General features: G+C 54.5%; 10 protein-coding genes; 3 read left to right on the top strand and 7 right to left on the bottom strand.

The window, feature by feature from the left end:
- Nucleotides 1-133: 133 nt before the first annotated feature.
- Nucleotides 134-439, bottom strand: CHC_T00003665001 (hypothetical protein). Its single transcript, XM_005714512.1, has one exon. The coding sequence runs from the start codon at nucleotides 437-439 to the stop codon at nucleotides 134-136; it is 306 nt and encodes a 101-aa protein (XP_005714569.1).
- A 39-nt stretch (nucleotides 440-478) lies between these two features.
- Nucleotides 479-2104, bottom strand: CHC_T00003666001 (hypothetical protein). Its single transcript, XM_005714513.1, has one exon. It carries the CDS (start codon nucleotides 2102-2104, stop codon nucleotides 479-481), a length of 1626 nt encoding a protein of 541 aa, XP_005714570.1.
- Nucleotides 2105-4921: 2817 nt separating this feature from the next.
- On the bottom strand, nucleotides 4922-6105 carry CHC_T00003667001 (hypothetical protein). XM_005714514.1 is given in 2 exon segments: nucleotides 4922-5904; nucleotides 5905-6105. The coding sequence occupies 1 exon segment, from the start codon at nucleotides 6103-6105 to the stop codon at nucleotides 5905-5907; it is 201 nt and encodes a 66-aa protein (XP_005714571.1). The 3' UTR covers nucleotides 4922-5904.
- A 7-nt stretch (nucleotides 6106-6112) lies between these two features.
- On the bottom strand, nucleotides 6113-7589 carry CHC_T00003668001 (hypothetical protein). XM_005714515.1 is given in 4 exon segments: nucleotides 6113-6827; nucleotides 6828-6848; nucleotides 6967-7067; nucleotides 7178-7589. The coding sequence occupies 3 exon segments, from the start codon at nucleotides 7587-7589 to the stop codon at nucleotides 6828-6830; spliced, it is 534 nt and encodes a 177-aa protein (XP_005714572.1). The 3' UTR covers nucleotides 6113-6827.
- A 1177-nt stretch (nucleotides 7590-8766) lies between these two features.
- CHC_T00003669001 (hypothetical protein) lies at nucleotides 8767-10608 on the top strand. Its single transcript, XM_005714516.1, has one exon. The coding sequence runs from the start codon at nucleotides 8767-8769 to the stop codon at nucleotides 10606-10608; it is 1842 nt and encodes a 613-aa protein (XP_005714573.1).
- A 396-nt stretch (nucleotides 10609-11004) lies between these two features.
- Nucleotides 11005-11989, bottom strand: CHC_T00003670001 (hypothetical protein). XM_005714517.1 is given in 2 exon segments: nucleotides 11005-11065; nucleotides 11066-11989. 1 exon segment carries the CDS (start codon nucleotides 11987-11989, stop codon nucleotides 11066-11068), a length of 924 nt encoding a protein of 307 aa, XP_005714574.1. The 3' UTR covers nucleotides 11005-11065.
- Nucleotides 11990-12373: 384 nt separating this feature from the next.
- On the top strand, nucleotides 12374-14253 carry CHC_T00003671001 (hypothetical protein). XM_005714518.1 is given in 4 exon segments: nucleotides 12374-12457; nucleotides 12458-12675; nucleotides 12787-13072; nucleotides 13073-14253. The coding sequence occupies 2 exon segments, from the start codon at nucleotides 12458-12460 to the stop codon at nucleotides 13070-13072; spliced, it is 504 nt and encodes a 167-aa protein (XP_005714575.1). The 5' UTR covers nucleotides 12374-12457; the 3' UTR covers nucleotides 13073-14253.
- A 252-nt stretch (nucleotides 14254-14505) lies between these two features.
- On the top strand, nucleotides 14506-15772 carry CHC_T00003672001 (hypothetical protein). XM_005714519.1 is given in 2 exon segments: nucleotides 14506-15420; nucleotides 15421-15772. The coding sequence occupies 1 exon segment, from the start codon at nucleotides 14506-14508 to the stop codon at nucleotides 15418-15420; it is 915 nt and encodes a 304-aa protein (XP_005714576.1). The 3' UTR covers nucleotides 15421-15772.
- A 124-nt stretch (nucleotides 15773-15896) lies between these two features.
- CHC_T00003673001 (hypothetical protein) lies at nucleotides 15897-16547 on the bottom strand. The gene has a single exon (XM_005714520.1). The coding sequence runs from the start codon at nucleotides 16545-16547 to the stop codon at nucleotides 15897-15899; it is 651 nt and encodes a 216-aa protein (XP_005714577.1).
- An 829-nt stretch (nucleotides 16548-17376) lies between these two features.
- CHC_T00009044001 (14-3-3 protein) lies at nucleotides 17377-18771 on the bottom strand. XM_005714521.1 is given in 5 exon segments: nucleotides 17377-17438; nucleotides 17439-17526; nucleotides 17673-18318; nucleotides 18463-18532; nucleotides 18533-18771. The coding sequence occupies 3 exon segments, from the start codon at nucleotides 18530-18532 to the stop codon at nucleotides 17439-17441; spliced, it is 804 nt and encodes a 267-aa protein (XP_005714578.1). The 5' UTR covers nucleotides 18533-18771; the 3' UTR covers nucleotides 17377-17438.

Raw genomic sequence — 18771 nt, forward strand, 5'->3', positions numbered from 1 at the left:
CGTCACAGACTTCCCGCACCTCTTCCCATCGTCTGCGACAACACCCATCCCACGCATCATTCCCTGTCCAAAATCACCCATCCCACGCATCATCCCCTGTCCAAAATGAGGTAAGCTATGCTCTTATTCTTTTTTATTTATACTCACGAACCTCTTCGACAGAACCTGACCCGTTCCCCAGTGACAAGCCCAGTTTCATGAACGACCTAGCGGCCAAGCTAGCCGCGGGCCCCCCAAAGAAGCCTGTCGGACTGGTCAAGAAGGACGCTATCTGCGCCGAACCCGCCGTCGCTGATTCCGGACCTTCTGACGCCCAGAGGAAGCTTGGCGACCTGCTCAAGCAGTCTGCCCCGGAAACTACAGGTACAAGCACGGAGCAAAACAACAAATAAGTGGAGATATCTGTCGCATATATACACACATTCAAGCAGCTCATCATCTACTGTAGCGAGAAAAGACAACCTCACGCAAAAAAACTTCACCCTACTTCACACCCTGCTTGCTTCCTCTCTTCGAGCGCTTCTCCGTCTGAGACTTGCTCAGAAACAGTTTCCTCGTCATCTAATGCACCACTCTTGTTTGCAGTCTCGCGAGTCCCACTATCCTTGCCACTCATCGCGGGTCTACACTCAGCCAGCTCCGGTACGATTTGCGCCGCATTCCTCCCCAACCCGAACGGACAACACAGCGCGTCCCACATTTCTCTTAGACCCACCCAGTTCATTCCACTACTCTGCACCTGGCCTTGCAACATCCAGCCATGAATGATTGAATCCCATTCGTCAGCGCTCAATGTGTCCGCTTCCCAATCCTCGTCGTCACTGCCGCCGACAAGCTTTCGTTGATTACCGCTGATAGTCAGTCGCGCTCTCGATGGCTCGCCTTGCAACATTCCTTGACTTCTGGTCCTGAGCTGAGGACTTGTGACATCATTCCGCGATTTGCTCTTCTTCGTATTCTGTTTCGGATTGTCTGTCGGGGAAACCTCATCACCCTTGACTGCTGAACCTTTTTCGATTCCGCTGGCTGGTACCGATTGGATGTGAGTCCGCTGCTTCTTTCGTGTATTCATTGGCGATTCCGAATTTGCATCTGTGCAGGCCGAATCTCTAACATCCACACGTCGCACGGTAGCCTTCTCAAGTGGTGCATCTACTTCTGAGTCTTCCTCTACAATACGCTGAACCCTCCGACGTTTTCGCTGTGATGGGCTATTTGTGGTCCTAGATGGATTCTGCTCTGTCATCATCACATTTTCTCCATCGCTCGCTGGCAAGTCCTGGGTTTCGTTTCCCCTATTCTCAACGACAATGCCATGAAGCTTTCTGGTGCGTTCATTCCCTTTCCTATCTTGTCGCACACCCTCCTCACGTGAACGTATCCAGTCCCCACTCACTTCTGTAAAAGCATCATTTGAGGCTTCTGTATTCTTCTTCGGCCTTCCTTTTCGACGTCGTGTTGATGGCATGTCCCCAGATACTTCCCCTCTTGCAAACGTAGCTGTGTCTAATCGTACCACACCAATCGTTGGGCTTGCTTCGCTTCGATATCTCGACCGCCTCGGCGACCTTCGGATTCGATTTAATAAGACAGGTGCCCCTTGTTTGTGCACCCCGCATGGCTCTGACTGTCGTTCTTCATCCCTGTGACTCCGTGTTGTTATAGCGCTGGTGCGCTCGCTCGGTGGTGATTTTGTGACGACCGAGCTCTTGTGAAGTCGGCTCATCGTTGCAGCCCTTTTGCCCTCCGCAACAGACACGTGGGCTCGAAATTTTCGCCGCTGGGACTTCCTCTCATTTCGCTCATCACGTTCTTCCTCATCATCGACTAGATACCCTTCGAGAGGTTGCGACTTCGTCCTCCTTGTCTTGCTCCCATTTCGCTCAGCGACTTCTTCTTTGTCGCCAAAGTCTCCTAAACTTGCTCGCGACTTTCTTCGCCGAGATTTCCGTTTGGTCAGCCCTTCTACTTCTTTAACGCCGCCGAAGTCTTCTTGGTAAGCCCGCGACTGCCTCCACTGGGATGTCTTCTCATTCCTCCCGTAAAGAACACGGTTACCTCCCGCCGGAATCTCGTCAGCAAACCCTGTTCTCCTGCTCTTCATCCTGAGCCTTGTAGGCTTCCATTCAACAAGCTTCTCCTTATCATCTTCCTCCCGTGGCTCCTCTTCTTCCTCCTCTTCTTCCTCCTCTTCTTCCTCCTCTTCTTCTTCCTCCCATTCTTCCAGTTCCTCCAGTTCCCGTTCTTCTTGCACCTCCTCTTCTTCCTCCTGCTCTTCTTCTTCTCCCTCTCCTTCTTTCCACTCTTCTTCTTCCTCCTCATCTTCCTCTTCTTCTTTCTCCTCTGGAACGTCATCAGCACGCTCTTTTCTCTTTCTTTTCATCCTGAGCCTACCGGGCTTCCATTCAACACGCTCCTCTTTCTCTTCTTCGTCCTCCTCTTCTTCGTCCTCCTCGGGAACCTTGCTAGTAAGCTCTGTTCTCCTTCTTTTCATCCTGAGCCTACCGGGCTCCCATTCAACACGCTCCTCCTTCTCTTCTTCGTCCTCCTCTTCTTCGTCCTCCTCTTCTACGTCCACCTCCTTTTCTTCCTCCTCCTTTTCTTCCTCTGATTTCTTTTCTTCTTCCTCCTCCTCTTCCTCTTCCTCTTCCTCCCCTACTTCTTCCTCGTTCTCCTCCACTTCGCCCTCGAATATCGTTTCCTCATCGGTACCGGAAGGAGGTGATCGCTTTCGGATAGTCTTCGATTGGGCACGGGGCCGTGTTACTTGCTTATTCGTTGCACTCTTCCCTTCAGATCGCAAAACACGCGGGGGGTCCGTTTCCATTCGCTCCACTTTGACTACAATCTTAGACTTGGTTGCACTTCGACTAGGCTTTGTGGGGCTCTTAGTCACCGATTTTCGCCGTAAAGCAACATTCTTTGCAATCTGAGACGGCGCCTCGTCATCGGAAATCACAATCACCTCCGTTTGCTGGCTCACTGCCCTGGAATTCGTCCATTGTGCTGTCTCAAGAGCCTTCTGCAACTTCAAAACCTCAGAAAGACGTGATTTGCGCGGCTTCGTTCCCTGACCAGAGATCAGGGCCGAGGAGCGACGCCCTCTCTGCGTGTCGGGCCCCTTCTTGGCGGATAAAGCCGCAGGGCGACGCTCTCGGGGCGTGTCGGTCTCCTTCTTCACGGCTCCAGCCGAGGCGCGAAGCTTTCTCGGGGTGTCAGTCTCCTTCTTCAAGGCTACGACCGGTGCGCAATGATTTCTCGGCGTTGCATCATCCTGCTTGCCGGTTGCGGCAGAGGAGCGAAGCTTTTTCGGCGTGTTATTATCCTTCTTGGCGGCTGCGATAGAGGCCTTAAGCTTTCTAGGCGTATCAACATCCTTTTTGGCGGCTGCCGCAGTGGAGCGAAGCTTTCTTGGCGTATCAACATCCTTTTTGGCGGCTGCCGCAGTGGAGCGAAGCTTTCTCGGCGTATCGACATCCTTCTTAGCGGCTGCGGTAGAGGCCCGAAGCTTTCTCGGCGCATCGCCATCCTTTTTAGAGGTTGCAGTAGAAGCGCGAAGCTCCCTCGGCGTAGCAACATCCTTTTTGGCGGCTGCCGCAGTGGAGCGAAGCTTTCTCGGCGTATCAACATCCTTCTTAGCGGCTGCGGTAGAGGCCCGAAGCTTTCTCGGCGCATCGCCATCCTTTTTAGAGGTTGCAGTAGAAGCGCGAAGCTCCCTCGGCTTATCAGCGTCCTTCTTGGCGGCTGCCGCAGGGGAGCGAAGCTTTCTCGGCGTATCGACAACCTTCTTAGCGGCTGCGGTAGAGGCCCGAAGCTTTCTCGGCGCATCGCCATCCATTTTAGCGGTTGCAGTAGAAGCGCGAAGCTCCCTCGGCTTATCATCGTCCTTCCTGGCGGCTGCGGTAGAGGCTCGAGGCTTTCTCGGCGTATCATCATCCTTCCTGACGGCTAGGGCCGGGGCTCGAAGCTTTCTCGACGTATTGCCATCCTTCTTCACGATTGTGGCCGAGGTGCCACGTGGTCTCGACGTGTCAGCCTGTTCCTTCGCGACTACTTTTCGCTTGCCGGGAGATGCGTGAAGGGGTGCAGCACGGACTCCGTGCGGCGACGAACGAGGACGAAGGGTGCGCGTCGGGGTGGGCGGCATGACAAACGAATCTTCTTCTGCTTCTTCGCCCTTCACGTAATCCTGCACACGCTGGGGATTCGCAACTGACCCATGCGGCGTAAGAGAGTGCGTAGCCAAATGGATGTGGGCTGTGCGAGAATCTAAATCGGAGGAAAACGGACGTGCTTCGAACTCGTCCGGACGGGGCATGGAATGCAGCCCCTCCTCATCCCCTTCGTCCTGCGAGGCGTCTTCTTGATGGGCAAGCGAGGGCATGTGCGGCGGCAGCGCGTGCGCAAGTCCAAACGAGGACGAGGGCACGTCACCGTGGGGAATGTCTCCGTAGCCGTTGTCGTGCAAGCCTTGTCCCTCTTCGTCGAAGAGGCGCCTGACTTCGCTTCCCTCTCGGCGCGCCTCGTCGGCCTGTTGGCACACGCTCCTTGCGGCGTTGAGCGCGGATTCGTACACGGGGTCGTTCGCGTCAGGCTCCAACTGCACGGCGCGTAGGGCGGCGGCGGCGGCGCGCACAGCGAGCGGCTGCTCGTTGCGCTCGACGAGCTCGCGCAGCGAGGCGGCGGGCGCGGCCGAGGGCGGGAGGGAGGAGAGCAGCGAAGAGGGGCGCGACGCGGGGCTGAGCCGAAGGGGGGGGGCCAGGCGGGAAATGGGCGGCGTCACAGAGGGGGTAAGCGGACGACGAGGGCGGCGACGGAAGAAGAGACCGGAGGAGAGCGGGTCGGAGATACTCATCGCTGCAAGATGCGTGTTGCAGTTGGTGCGTTGAGATGGGAAGGAGTTGTGGCGGGGTAACGGTGATACAGGTGGGCACAGTAACCCCTTGCTGACCCCTTGCTGGGAGGGTTTTATTGTGGTTTGGAATTTTTTTCCATTCCGCAAACTCTTCCCAATTCCGCCTATCGTCACTCGCAGTCACAGAGCAACACCAATCAACGTCGACGGCCACGATTACTACTTCTTCGGAAGCATTCTCCTCTTCACCCTTCCTCTCCGACACTCTTCTCCGACATTCTTCTCCGACACGCCCCTCCATCCTCACCATCATGTCCCTCGCCACCCTAGGACGTTCCCTGTGCAGGCCCCTTTGCGCTGCTGCAAAATGGCAAAAGCCAATTGTTTTCCTTTCCCCGTCGACATCCATGCGCCAGTGGAGCACACAGAGTACCGCCGACCCGTCAAGTCCCGCTGCCGAAGCCGAAGTCCTCATCCGCGAGCTCTACGCGACATCAGCGCCCGCAGACTCCTCCACGCTGTCCAAAATTGTGTCCCTAGTCAACAGTGCAGTGGCCGGTGGCAGTTTGCGCGGGCAGGCACTGCTGGGCGTGCTCCATCGCGACGGGCTCGGAGTCGCGCTCGACAGCGAGCGGGCTGAAACTCTGCTGCGCGGCGCGGCCCAGGCCGGCGATTCCCTAGCGCAAGCAACACTGGGCCGCCTGCTTCTTGACCACTTGCAAGCAGCCGAGGAGAAGAAGTCCGTAAGCGGCGAGCAGTTGGTCCTCGAGCAGGATGAAGAGGGCGGCGTACACGCACGCGTGGCACTCTCCCTTGAGGATGGCACGGAGCTCAACGAACAACCCTCGCCAGCGAAAATGGTGAGAGAAGTGAGAAAGGCGAGGCGGAAGGCGGGCTTTTCGGATACCCAGGCTCGGGCGTTCGAGGAGCACAAAGCGAAGGAAGCGGAGGATCAAGCGCAACGGAAAAGAGCTGAGGCACTGCATTGGCTCGAAATGGCAGCGGAACAGGAGAATTTCCAGGCGATGGTCGCCGTCGCAAACGAGGTTTTAAAGGAAGACCCCAAGCGCGCCATTCAACTGTACGAAAGGGCCGCCAAGCACGGGCGTGACACCGATGCGTATTACAACCTCGGCCAGATTTATACACATGGGGTGGATGGAGTTGAAGCAGACCAGCAGAAAGCTGGTCTCAACTTCTCCATGGCAGCCCAGCTCGGCGATCCGAGCGCCCAATTTTACCTCGGCCATTTGTATCGCGTCGGCAGTGCGCACGGCAAAAGTGACGCCGCCAGTTCTCGGCAGTATATAGAGCTAGCCGCAGAGAAGAAGCATCCGGGCGCTGTCTACTACCTCGCGTTGATGCACCGCAACGGCGAGGGTGGGCTCGAACCCAGCGAGGGTGCTTTCAGAAGATATGTTTCTGAAGCCGCTAGCTTGGGACACGGACCTGCGCATGCGTGCTTGGGTGATATGTACTATAAGGGCACAGACGGCGTCGGCTCCGACTATCAAAAGGCCTTGAATCACTTCACAACAGCGGGCAAACTTGGAGAGAAGGAAGCATTGTGTTCTGCAGCCGTCATGCACTTCCATGGGCTGGGAACTCGTCAAGATTATCACAAAGCATTCCTGATGTATCAAGAGGCCGTAGTAGCCGGGAGCATTCCTGCGCTAAGAAACATTGGATCGATGTATTATCATGGGCAAGGCGTGCCCACCAACAAAAAGGTTGCAGCCCATTTCTACAAAATGGCTGATGAAGGGGAAGCAAAGGCTTTTGAAGAGGAAGAGGAGTTGAGGGAAAACACCCCCATCAGGATCACGGATGCACCGAAACATCCCATGGCAGACGTTCCAAGAGAAGTCATGGACTACTCTGATAATGATTACGAATTGGAGGAAACCGAGCAAGTCGACAAAGAAAACGCCAGCAGGAAATAACTGAAATGAATTTCTGTGTGGCAATGTACTTACATTGCGAATTTAACTCCCTGTGCAACAAAGAAATTAATAGCAAGATGTATCGTTCAGTTAGGAATTGCACGTATTGACATTGACTAAAATATGTAAAGGTATCATGTAACTCTTCACCATTAAAGTTAAACGTACCAAAGAGTCGGCCGAATCACCCTGGACAATGGCACACTTCCCGAGGGCCTCAAGAGCTTGCAACGCGCGAATCGTTGTATCAAGTTCTAGACCATGAAACTCTATTCACCGGAAACAAAAGTGAAAGCAGTATCGTTGTTAGATTTGCGTTTCTGGAAGACCACTGATGTATTGCAGCGCATCACATATTCCAGTAGCTCAATAGCCTTACCTCTCCCAACAGTAGCGCTTCCCTTCCGAATCTCGTGAACTGTAAGTAGCTCTCCATTCTTCCCGGTTGCGTCAACCCACTGATAAATAAGCTGCCCCCAATCGCTGGGCTGTCTCCAAAACACAAGACAACGTTTGCGATCGGGGTCCCATTCTGCGTCCCCCCTAGCGACGAGCTGCCCCAAGAAGTAGCGCACGTCGTCATCTGAAAGACGACGATCAATAGCTGGATTGGAAAACAAATTAGACTCGCGGGCGACGCTCACGTCCAACCAGAAGATGTGGTGCACGCGGCAGTAGTCGCGGATCAGGTCGCACCACAGCTGCGTCTGCTTCGCGCGCGTCGCCTCCACGGGTTGGCGGGTGTACGAAGGCGGGAAGGAGTGGAACGGCGGGAATACGTACTGAGCCATTTTACAGCCTCTGCGCTGCAGGGTTGCGCCAAAATCACTTGCAAGGGATGGCAGCTGGACCCTACTGCAATTGGGACGAGCAAGCTCCTAGAAAGGGTGTGCTCCAGCAAAGTGTAGGGATGTGCTTGAGCGGGATTCATATCCAGAGGCCACGGTGCATGCAAAGGTTTGTGATATGCCAGCAATGCATGATGGCCCCATAACATCCTTGTTGTTCTTCAAAAACTCTGACGAGTAGGGCAGACCGTGCACGAGCTCCTCTTCACCAGCCTTTTATGCGAAGTCCAATTACTGCACTGGAACCCCCTCGATAAGGTGTCGTTTTACGAGAGGTAGACCATTTTATGTGTGGAGCGTCCTGTTTGTTGCAATGTAACTAGTAACAGTCCTCTCGTCTGGGACGGTTGCAAGTAAGTACTTCCGAGACTAGACGTTGTTTTACACATAGACAAGTCTGCGGAATATGTAATCATAGGCCGCACCAACTATCTTCGCTGGGTCATTGTGCGACTTCAAACACACAAGCAAAGAAACACTGGCTTCATAGCTTTCGCATGCTTTCCGTCTCGTTGACTTGCATCCCATGGCATAGCATGTCCTTGTACTCGTTCCAATGTAAAGTTGTCCCGCATGTGTCCAACGGCATCTAGACCGTACCACATGCCGAACCTGGAGAGGTTACCACGGCTCAACCATTTGCATGACCCGAAGCTCTGTCATACCCCTCAGCGTTTAAATACTGTCAACATCCAAAATAAGTCTTACTGATCGAAGCAATTGCTCTTGAATACGACACCAGATGACCTTCAGATATGGTGTTGACTACCAGCTAGAGACGTCACCCTCCACCCAAAACCTTGTGGAAATCCGGTTGTTTCTTGTTTTGCAGTGCTCTAGAGGTGGCCACTATTAGCAAAAGAAGCAATTGGGGCCATCCATTTTATGGTTCCGCCTCCGGGAGAAATAATTCTCTAGATAATCTTCTTGTGGCACACGTGGCGAGCTCACATCTTGGCCCTTCTTTATCCTGGGGGCATAGATTGTCTGGGCGTAAAAAGTCGTTTCGCCATTCAACGTTACGTTCGGTGCCACACCCGCAGCCCGTGGTCCCGAGAACAAACACTCATCGCCCGCCTTCTCCTGCTTGTGGGGATTCGATCGCCTGGCGACCTAGACGATGCACCTAGCTCGTGGGTGTCGAACGGGTGCCAAGACCGCCCTCTTCCTGCACGCGCCCCTCCCTTTTATCCGCCCCCGCACCTCGCTTCCTTCTGCCACACGCCCCCGGATGACCTCCACCACACCCGCGACGCCAGCTTCGACCGCGTCTTCAATCGGCATCGCGTCATTAAATTTTGTTTCTACATTCACCGAACGTCTCCCGCGCGACCCGGAAGCCTCCAACGAGATACGTCAAGTCTTCAACGCGGCCTTCTCCTACGTTGACCCGACAGACCCGGCAAAGGATGGCATGCAGGATATCTGGAGGCAAGCCCTAGAGGCGGGGCAGGTGCGCTCTGGCGAAAGGGGGGAGCCAGAGCTTGAAAAGGCGCTCATCGCCTGGAGCCCTGCTTGCGCGAAGCTCTTCGGCTTGGAGGACGGGTATCCTGAAGCGGAGGAGTGTTCAGATGTCGTTGAAGTGCTGGGCGGTTTCGGAAAGCAGTGGCCGGGGATGCGTTCCTATGCCATGTGTTACGGGGGACATCAATTCGGTTATTGGGCGGGTCAACTCGGCGATGGACGGGCAATCTCCATGGGTGAATACGAGAATGCTAGTGGGGAGCGGTGGGAGATCCAGCTCAAGGGAGCTGGGAAGACGCCTTATTCGCGCTCTGCAGACGGCCGAGCGGTGCTGCGATCGTCAGTGAGGGAATTTCTGTGCTCGGAGGCGATGCACTTTCTAGGTGTTCCAACTACGCGAGCGCTCTCATTAGTAGGCACGGGCGCCGGCGTCATCAGGGATATGTTTTATCAGGGAAGTCCGCAAATGGAACCAGGCGCGGTTGTGGCTCGCGTCGCTCCCTCGTTCTTGAGGCTTGGTAACTTTCAGCTTGCGACGTATCGGCAAGATACAGAACTTTTGAAGGAGACCGCGGACTATGCAATTGAATACCACTACCCAGAGTTCAATGATTTGACGGAGCGCATCAGTAAGGAAAAGCCGAACAAGTATTCCATGTTTGTGGGCGAGGTCGCAAAGAGGAACGCGAAGATGGTTGCTATGTGGCAGGCTGTTGGGTTTGTGCATGGCGTCATGAACACCGACAACTTCTCTATTTTAGGTTTGACCATTGACTATGGGCCGTACGGATACTTGGATCAATACGATCCGACGTATACTCCAAATACCACCGATATCCCGGGAAGGCGATACAAGTTTGAAGCGCAGCCTTCAGTGGCGCAATGGAACATTATGCAGTTTGCGAAGGCTATGATTCCGCTGTGCGGTGTTGAACAGATGGAGAAAGTGATGAAGGAGTTTGAGGGTATTTACGAAGCTGAATACCATGGCATCATGGCGAAGAAACTGGGTTTATCTAAGATTGACGGTCCAGGCGATGTTGCATTGCTAGAAGAATTTCACGATCGCATGGCTGACTCGAAGGCCGACTTTACCAACACCTGGCGAAATTTGTCCAAAATTTCCGTGCAATCTTCTACGGAAGAGTGCAGGGAATGGTGTTCTTCGCTGTCACTGAACACCGATGAATCTACTGGTGAGCTGTGGATGGATTGGTTAACGAAATACAAAGCCAGACTGGATGCCGACGGGAGCGTTACTTCAGAAGGGGAACGAGTAAGAACTATGAACGGGGTGAACCCAGTGTACATATTGCGTAACTACATGGCTCAAGCTGCTATCGAGAAGGCTGAAAAAGGCGACTACGACGAAGTTCGCCAGCTTTACGAGCTCCTGAAGAAACCTTATACGGAACAGGAAGGTATGTCAGGATACATTGCGCGGCCTCCCGCGTGGGCGTCGCGGAAGGGTGTTTGTGTAAACAGTTGTAGTAGTTAGACATGTCTACGAAGCAAAATGCAATGCCAATTATGAAAACACCTACAGCCTCTATGTGCACGTGACACTATCGTATCTAGGCGACTGAGAAAGAGTCATCACACGAAGATACTCACCCTACAACTCGTGATGCCCAATTGCTCCAGAAGTGGAATTCGTTATCCGAGTTTCGTCAGAGTAATTTGCACTTCCAGAAGGCCAGTGACAGCACGACAAAGCTAGCGCGCTCGGGTACACAATATGAATATCGGTATGGGATATCTCGCGACTCCGAACGCAGGCTGGAAACAGAACACTTTGCCGCGTCCAAACGCCCCACCAACTAGCAGAGGCGGTGTCGCTTCCATACGATTACGGCAAAAATGGCGAAGGGTCTATGCGAAGCGTACTGCATTCTTAAATTGCGGATATATCTTCATGGGAAATAGAAAGATCTATCCCAATATGAAAAGACGCTTTATGATTTATCGTTCTCCTGTAGTAGCCAGGGTCTCAGACCAGCCTTGGACCGATATGGGTTTACACCCCAGTCGTTCACCGCACGGATTGTGTCAACGTATTTTTGGTGATGGTTTCTGAGTATCATGACGTGACCAGCATCTTCGACACGGAAAACCCGAACTTCCTTCCCTTGCTGTTTTCTCTCTTCAACAAGTGCTTCCAGGGACGGAATATCAGATAAGTGGTCTGCAGTAGAGTAAATATACAGCTCTGGGCATAGATATTCTGCTCTTCTCAAGCCTGTCCAAAAATAAAGCGGAAGGTTGATTATAAATAATCTTTGCAACAAAGACCATAGCGTGAAGGCAAACAGAATTAGTTTAGAAAAAATACCTTCTGGCAATTTCAAACCTTCATTGATGGCTCTAGCACCGAGATGAGACCGCATGTAGCAGGGCGCAGAATCAAAAATTATACCGGCGACTGCTTCTCTCACAGTTTTCACGGCTGGCTCATCGTCCGCTTTGATGATCTCTTGGTATTCGCCAGTAAACATTCTTGACAAATGCGGTGCATTGATAGCGCCGCCATTGGAAAACATCATGAAAACGATACCGCCATTTGTGAGATGGCTATCAGCGGCGATAATTCGCAGCAGAGAGAGAGTAAACGCTGCTGTGTATTGCGGTTTGAGTGGAAAGACAACAGATGCAGGGGCTATGACTTGAACAACGTTGTACCCCATATCCTCATAAATCGCACCATATTTGGACAGATTCTTGTGTTTTGCAGCAAACCACCCCAGCAAAACGGCTGTTGGTCGGGGTAAGGAGTGATCCTGACCGTCATCTGGGATTGTGCCTGGTGCTGGCTCCTTGGGCTTCTGCAGCCGGATGAATACATCATCCCCGGTATTGGTTTTCTTCTTGTACTCTTCCATTTCTCCTCGCTTACTCATGAAACTCCTGGAGACAGAAGGGTTACATCATACCGGCCGCAGGGATGTGTACGGTATCAAGTGCTCGGCAGGACTTCGTACATACACAGACACCTGAGACTCGGACTTGTCTAAATGGTACCGAATTGGGAGGTGTGAAAGATGCCGACGTTTTGCCAAAATTTTGTGTAATTTCCGCTGGGTGCCTGGTTTATGAATCTGAATGTGCTCTGAAGAAGGCCGGCATTTTCTGTTGACGTCTCCATCTAGAGATCCGGATCAAGGTTCAATGTTGCAATCCATAAATTACACACTCCACGAACCCTCGTACAGTATGTCCGAAGCTGTGGTCTGAAAGGAGCACCTCTAATTTGTCTTGGCGAGTGAAGCGGGTGGAGGTGGAAGATTCGGAGAGCTCGAAGATTCCGCAAACGTCAGATGAGCACAGGCAACGAAGAAACTCCAAACGGGATGCCCACTGTGGAGCATGATGACGATTTTTTCGGCGACCAAAGTTCCGACGCACTTGAACTTGAAAGTCGACACCGTGAGGTGGAGGTTTTAAGACGCCAACATATGACCTCTGGAATCAGAGAGGGTGCTACCGCAGCTCATGACCAGCATTTGCAGCAAGGCTTTGATCAAGGATTTGCAGGTGGTGCGAAAGCCTCTGCAGAAGCTGGGTTTTTGTACGTATAAGCGGAATGTCTTGCGGTCTGTGCTGGAAGGCAATGGGCTGATTACCACCGCGAATCGCATCTAACTGTTTCATTGATATTCTAACGATACCTGCTGGATAGCATGGGTGCGTGTTCACTGCTCGAGGCCTTCTTCAAGAAAGGGACCGGAGATTTGCGAGCGGCACATGGCAGTCAAGCTCTCGGGGATACAGAGGTACCTATGCAGGATGTTCGAGACATCGAGACCGAAAGAGCGCGGTTACAGGGAGAATTGCGGGTACTTCCAGAAGGAGGCTCCATAAACGTGCAGAAGGCGAAGGAGGCATGCGAGAAAGTCGCCGTCTTCGAGATTCCTCCATCTATATTGCCAGTCTCCACTTCTGACGTAACTAATAGAACTTCCTAGTACTGACGAGGCCGCTATCGTCTTGGCATCGCCCTAACTCGCCCATGTTGCAAATGTGAACAGTACAGCCAAAGTAGCACCCGTTGGTAACACCGAGCAGCAAAATAAGTGTTTATGAAGCAAAAACCAAATCCTACATACCCCTCTTCATTCTTTCCAGTTCCCCTTCGACATCTGGGTCCACCTTTCCCGGCAACTTGAAAGGAGTGCTACTGCCGCCAATCTGATTTTTCATCTTTTGTAGCTCATCATCTACTGAGTCAGACTCGAGCGCCTTAAATTTGCTCTCCAAGCTGACATCCGCAGGGCCTCCCATCGAGAGCTCTCGCGTTACATCTGCCTTCACCTCAAGCTCCTCAACTTTTGTCTTCATCCGTTCAAACGCATCAAGCCCACCGCTTGTAGTTACGTTGCTAAGCATATCGTTGACCTTGGCACTTGTCTTCGCAGTCCGAGCCCTAGCCACGTACTGATCCTTCTTTGACCTAGCCTCCGTAATCTTACTCTCAAGTTGCTGCATGGACCCAAACAATTTTTCAACGTTTTGTTTCATGCCCTGAATCTGACCACCCAAGCTGGCCTCCTGCTCGTCTGCCATCTTTTTCCTCGTCAGGGCCTCCCTAGCGAGATCCTCCTCTCCCTTCTGCAAGGCCAATTGCGCTCGTTTCTTCCACTCCAAGCTGGTGACGGCGGCCTGCTCGCGCTGGCGTTCAATTCTTTTGAGGGTAGCCGAAACCTCTGCGTACGCCTGTCGGACCTTGATGAGGTCTCCCTGCATATCGGTAACGGTCTGGTTGAGAATCTTCTCCGGGTCCTCCATCCCCGAGACGGCCTGGTTGACGTTTGCGCGGATGACGCGGAAGAAGCGGTCAAACAGGTTCATCTGCATGGGGGTGTGAGCCGGGCGGGTCCGTCGGACGGCGGGGCCATAGCGCGCAAATCTACGCACTGGCCGGCCGCTGAAGGAAGATACGGCGCTCGACATTGCGCAGCCGTGCGGGACCGGGGTGAGCGGGAGCACATAGGCGGAGCTCATGCTGACGGAGAGACGCGCGACGGGTGTGGCCATGGCTTTTGAAGGACGGGGTGATGCAGGCGGTCGAGGGAGAAGGCGTGCCGATGACGTCGAAGGGGTGATGAGGAAAGGGGAGGGTGTGTGCCCCGTTGGAGTTTAGTGATGACAGTAGGGCGATGGTGGTTGGGGTGAGGTGGGAGAGACGAGGGTGCGGGTTTATGCGAGCTGTGGAGGAATGCTAGTTCGGAGCAGAGGCAAGTTTGAGCCACAGAACGGAGCGCGGAGACCAGTCGTGAAAATATCCCGTGGCCCTACAATTTTCATTTGCTTTGCAAATATTTTGCACGTTTTTGCGAAATGCTTACATCACCGCCATTCGCGCGCCTTGCTGTTCAAGCATGCGTACAGCACAGTTTACATGCATGTGGCGCCCCGCACTCGTACCCGCCCTCTTCGCAGTCAAGTTCACTCCACCGTTGAGACTTCGGTAAACTCCTCTAGACGACCTCGTGCTTCACGCCGCGGCTCCTCTCCAACGCACGGGAAGCTTCCCCTTCCGTGCGGCCACATCTCCACCATGGCACCGGTCCTCCCGCGGCTCCTTGTCGCACTCGCACTCTTCCTCGCGTCGACGGTGCAGTCGTTGCAGTTTGTGCTGGAGTCGAAGACGCGCAAGTGCTTCCGCGAGGACATCCCGCTGCGGTCGGACGCGACGATCACGTACACGGTGGCGCAAGGGAACGGGGACATGCCCATCTCGCTGCGCATCACGGACTCGACGGGGCGCATCGTGCTCCACAAGGACGCGATCGACCACGGGGTGTTCTCCTTCCGCGCGCCAAACTCGCTCCCCGGCGTCGCCGAGCGCGACAGCTGGGAGCTCAAGGACGACGAGTACGGCGAGGACGACGACGCGTACTGGAACAAGGCCGGGCCGGACGCGGTCGGCGACGACCGCACGTCGTACCGCTTCTGCTTCGAGCACGTCGCGGCGGGCATCTCGCTCCGCGCGCAGGCGTTGAAGAGAAGGGTGATCTTTGAGGTCAAGTCCGGGAACGACGTCAGGACGATGGAGTACTACGATAAGCTCGCTAAAGAGAAGCACCTCAGCTCGACCGAGGAGCTGTTCCGCATCGTCGAGGATAAGGTATCGGACATTGTGCGGCTCATCGATGAAATGAGGCAGCGCGAACTCAGGATGGCTCACCTGAGCTCCAGGACGAGCCGCGTTGTGGCATGGTACAGCGCGTTGGCGTGCGGCGCGATCGCAACCGGGGCCGTGATTACGTCGGTCGCCACGTTCAAAACTCTGCACCGGGAGAAGGTTTTGTAGGTGGCGAGGCTAGCGCCGGTGTGAATACGGTTTGTACAAAGAGGCCCCATATTCCTACAGTTGCTAGCGCTGGTGCATCGGATAGCTTGCGCGCGGTGGGGCTCCCGGTGGGGCTCCCGGTGGGGCTCCCGGTGGGGCTCCCGGTGGCTCCACCTTGGCCTTGCGAGCAGGCGCATCCGTTTTCGGTAGACAAAAGACGGCACTGCACGAGTGCTGGTGTATCTCATCTGTTGATCCTTTCATCTCAGCGCGCATCGTCCAATCACCATCGACGCCCCACTTGCGATTGTCCGCCAGATGGCTGTAATTGGCGCCGTTCAGTCAACACTCTTCTCGAAAATTTCTAAGAAATCACCTTTATTCCCATAGTACTGTATTCCCGCAGTATTCCACCCCCACCTTCACTCGTTACTGTACACCACCCCTCACACATTCCTTTTCCCTGCTCACCGTCCTGCCCTCTCTCCACCCCCTCTCTACCCCCCTCTCCACAAGACCACCCCCTCTCCACCCCCTCCCCAATCTTCCTTCACCGCTGAGCTGAACGCCCGTCCGACGCGCCTGGTCGCGTCCTCCCCCTCCTCTGCACGATGCGCCGCACCGCCCGCTCCCGCTCCCCTCTTCCCTTTCTCCTCTCCCTCGCCCTCTGCCTTCTCCCCGCCCTCTCCTTCCAGTTCTACCTGCAATCCGGCGAGCGCCGCTGCTTCACGGAAGAGGCGTCGCCCGCGTCCAAAGTGCTCGGCGAGTACACCGTCTCGACGGGCAAGGGTACCATGCCCGTCGACATCATCGTCCGCATGCCGGGCCACCCGCATTCTCTCTACGAGCGCCGCAACGCCGACCACGGCAAGTTCGCCTTCGTCGTCCCCGCCAAGGAGGGCGAGGACCCGCACGTGAAAAAGGCTGAGATGCACAGAAAGGTCGCCGATAGCCTGCACAAGACCGTGCATGACCGCGCTAGGAGACATGCAGAAGGCCTCAAGGCACGCGCAGCCGCCGACGCAGCATTCCAACATGCCCGACGCGGCCGCAAACTCCTCTCCATTCATGACCATCCCGATGACCATGACCATGAACATGGCCATGACCATGACCACCATGACCATGACCACCATGACCATGACCATAACCATGACCATGACCATGACGACCATGACGACGAGTATGACTACGAGGATGATTTGGACGACTTTGATGAGGCCGATTATGACGGTATTGACGACGACGACCTCGAAAACGACGTCGCGCACGTCGAGCATGAGGAGGACGCATTGTACGGCAAGGTGGACGACATTTCGGTAGAGGACAGGGAGGCCCGGTTGTTTGACGTGAAGAAATTTGAAATATGCGTTGAAAGCAAGGGCGGTAACACCGGGCACCAACGTCGCGTCCGTCTGGTCATTCACAAGGGCGACACGGCGCACGATTACACCAGACTAGCCAAGAAGGAGCATCTCTCGCAGCTCGAAGTGTCATTGAGGCAGGTGTCGGGCGAGTTGCATGCGCTCATGGACGAGCTGGACCGTGCGAGGAGCATGGAGAATACATTGCGGGAACTTAACGAGAACACCAACAAGCGCGTAGTCGTGCTCGCTGTGTTCTCGCTGTGTAGCCTGTTTGCTGTGGGCGGCTATCAGGCGGTCTATACTAAGCGCTTCTTTAAACAGAAAAAGATCTTGTAAAGCTTTAACTGACCCCTCACCTCATCAGCGCCATTCATGTCGTGGAAGGGTTTTTTGCAATACAAGTGGGCGACCATGCGCTGCTGCAGGGGTATGGCAGCGCGTGTCGCACGCAGAGATGGTCTACACGTGCATATATCTCTAGAACGGACCCGATCTACACGCGCAACTCGTCCTGTATCGATGTATAAAGCCCTGGGTTTACCATATTAATCGAAAAGATAATTTGCCTTGGTCTAGGCACGGTCGAAGAAAGTTAACGCACTGGAGCATCGGGAAGAAACGCAAGCAATTGCTCCTTGACACGATTTATGGTAGCGGAAGGGCATGCGTTACCTAAGCAGCTGCGTGGTTTTCACCGCTTGGCATTTCGTTCTCTGCGCCGCCCATTTCTAATGCCTCCTCCTCATCGTCAGGGACGTCACTACACGAATAAACGGGAGATTAGGATATTCGTATAGGATATTCGTAGCCAGAAAGAGTTAGAATGCGATGGATGTCAAGCGCCATGCGCAGCGGTATGGACTTTGCGCATCGGCAAAAGAAGGAGGTAGGAAAAGAGAAACTTACCTTGTCCAGAGAGTGAGATTGTCGCGCAACAGTTGCATTATGAGAGTGGAATCCTTGTACGAGTCTTCGCTGAGCGCATCGAGCTCCGCAATGGCGTCGTCGAATGCCTGCTTTGCCAGGGTACACGCGTCCGCGGGGCTGTTGAGAATTTCGTAGTAGAAGACGGAAAAGTTAAGAGCGAGACCGAGGCGAATGGGATGTGTTGGGACGAGATCGGAAAGCGCGGTATCGGTGGCCTGCTTGTACGCCTCCAGCGAGAGCTGCGCGGCATCCCTGCGTTCTGGATCGACGGTGAACTCGGCCATGTAGCGGTGGTAATCGCCCTTCATCTTGTAGTAGAAAACCTTGGACTCGCCCGAGGCCGCCGATGGAATGAGGTGCTCGTCCAGCAAGGCGAGGATGTCCTTGCATATCTGCTTGAGCTCCGCCTCGATGGAGAGACGGTACTCGTGGATATTGGCGGCGTTCGTCCCGTTGTCGCTGTGCTCCTCCTTCTGCTCGATGGAGGAGACGATGCGCCACGACGCGCGGCGCGCACCGATGACGTTCTTGTACGCTACCGAGAGAAGGTTGCGCTCCTCCACGGACAGCTCGGACGCTCCGTCACCCGCTTCGCGAGCCACGGTGCTCATCTCCTTGACCATTTCTACGCGCATGAGGAGCGAGGGGTTGATAAAAAGCGAGGCGGCGCAAATGTGTCAGTTGGCACAATGCGATCGGGTGGCGGGGTGGCGGCGGCGAGAGATGGATGAAAAGTTTGGCAGGCGGAGGGACAGGCGGGGGGACGTACCATCGAATCGCTCGGCCTGCTCTGCAATTTTGGCGAGGTAGACATGCTTCTCACGGGTGGCGGAGTCCATGTCGGGAAGGGCAAGTCAGCGGCCGGGAAGAAAAATGTGGGAGGTGGAGGGGGAAGGAGAGAAGACGAGAAAATGGGCTCGTGGGAGGGAGCAGTTCTGCGTGCTGGCACAATGCAGGCTCTCTGCGATGTGTGCGGCGTGTGCAATCGGGCGGGCAGTCGAATGCGCGGCGATGATCTGTGTGAGGAGCGGGGACCCAAGCAACGGATGTGGAGCGTTCGAGAGAGTGCGAGCGCTCT

The sequence above is a fragment of the Chondrus crispus genome, genomic scaffold, assembly GCF_000350225.1.
Source record: "Chondrus crispus Stackhouse genomic scaffold, scaffold_2, whole genome shotgun sequence".
Taxonomy (NCBI): domain Eukaryota; phylum Rhodophyta; class Florideophyceae; order Gigartinales; family Gigartinaceae; genus Chondrus; species Chondrus crispus.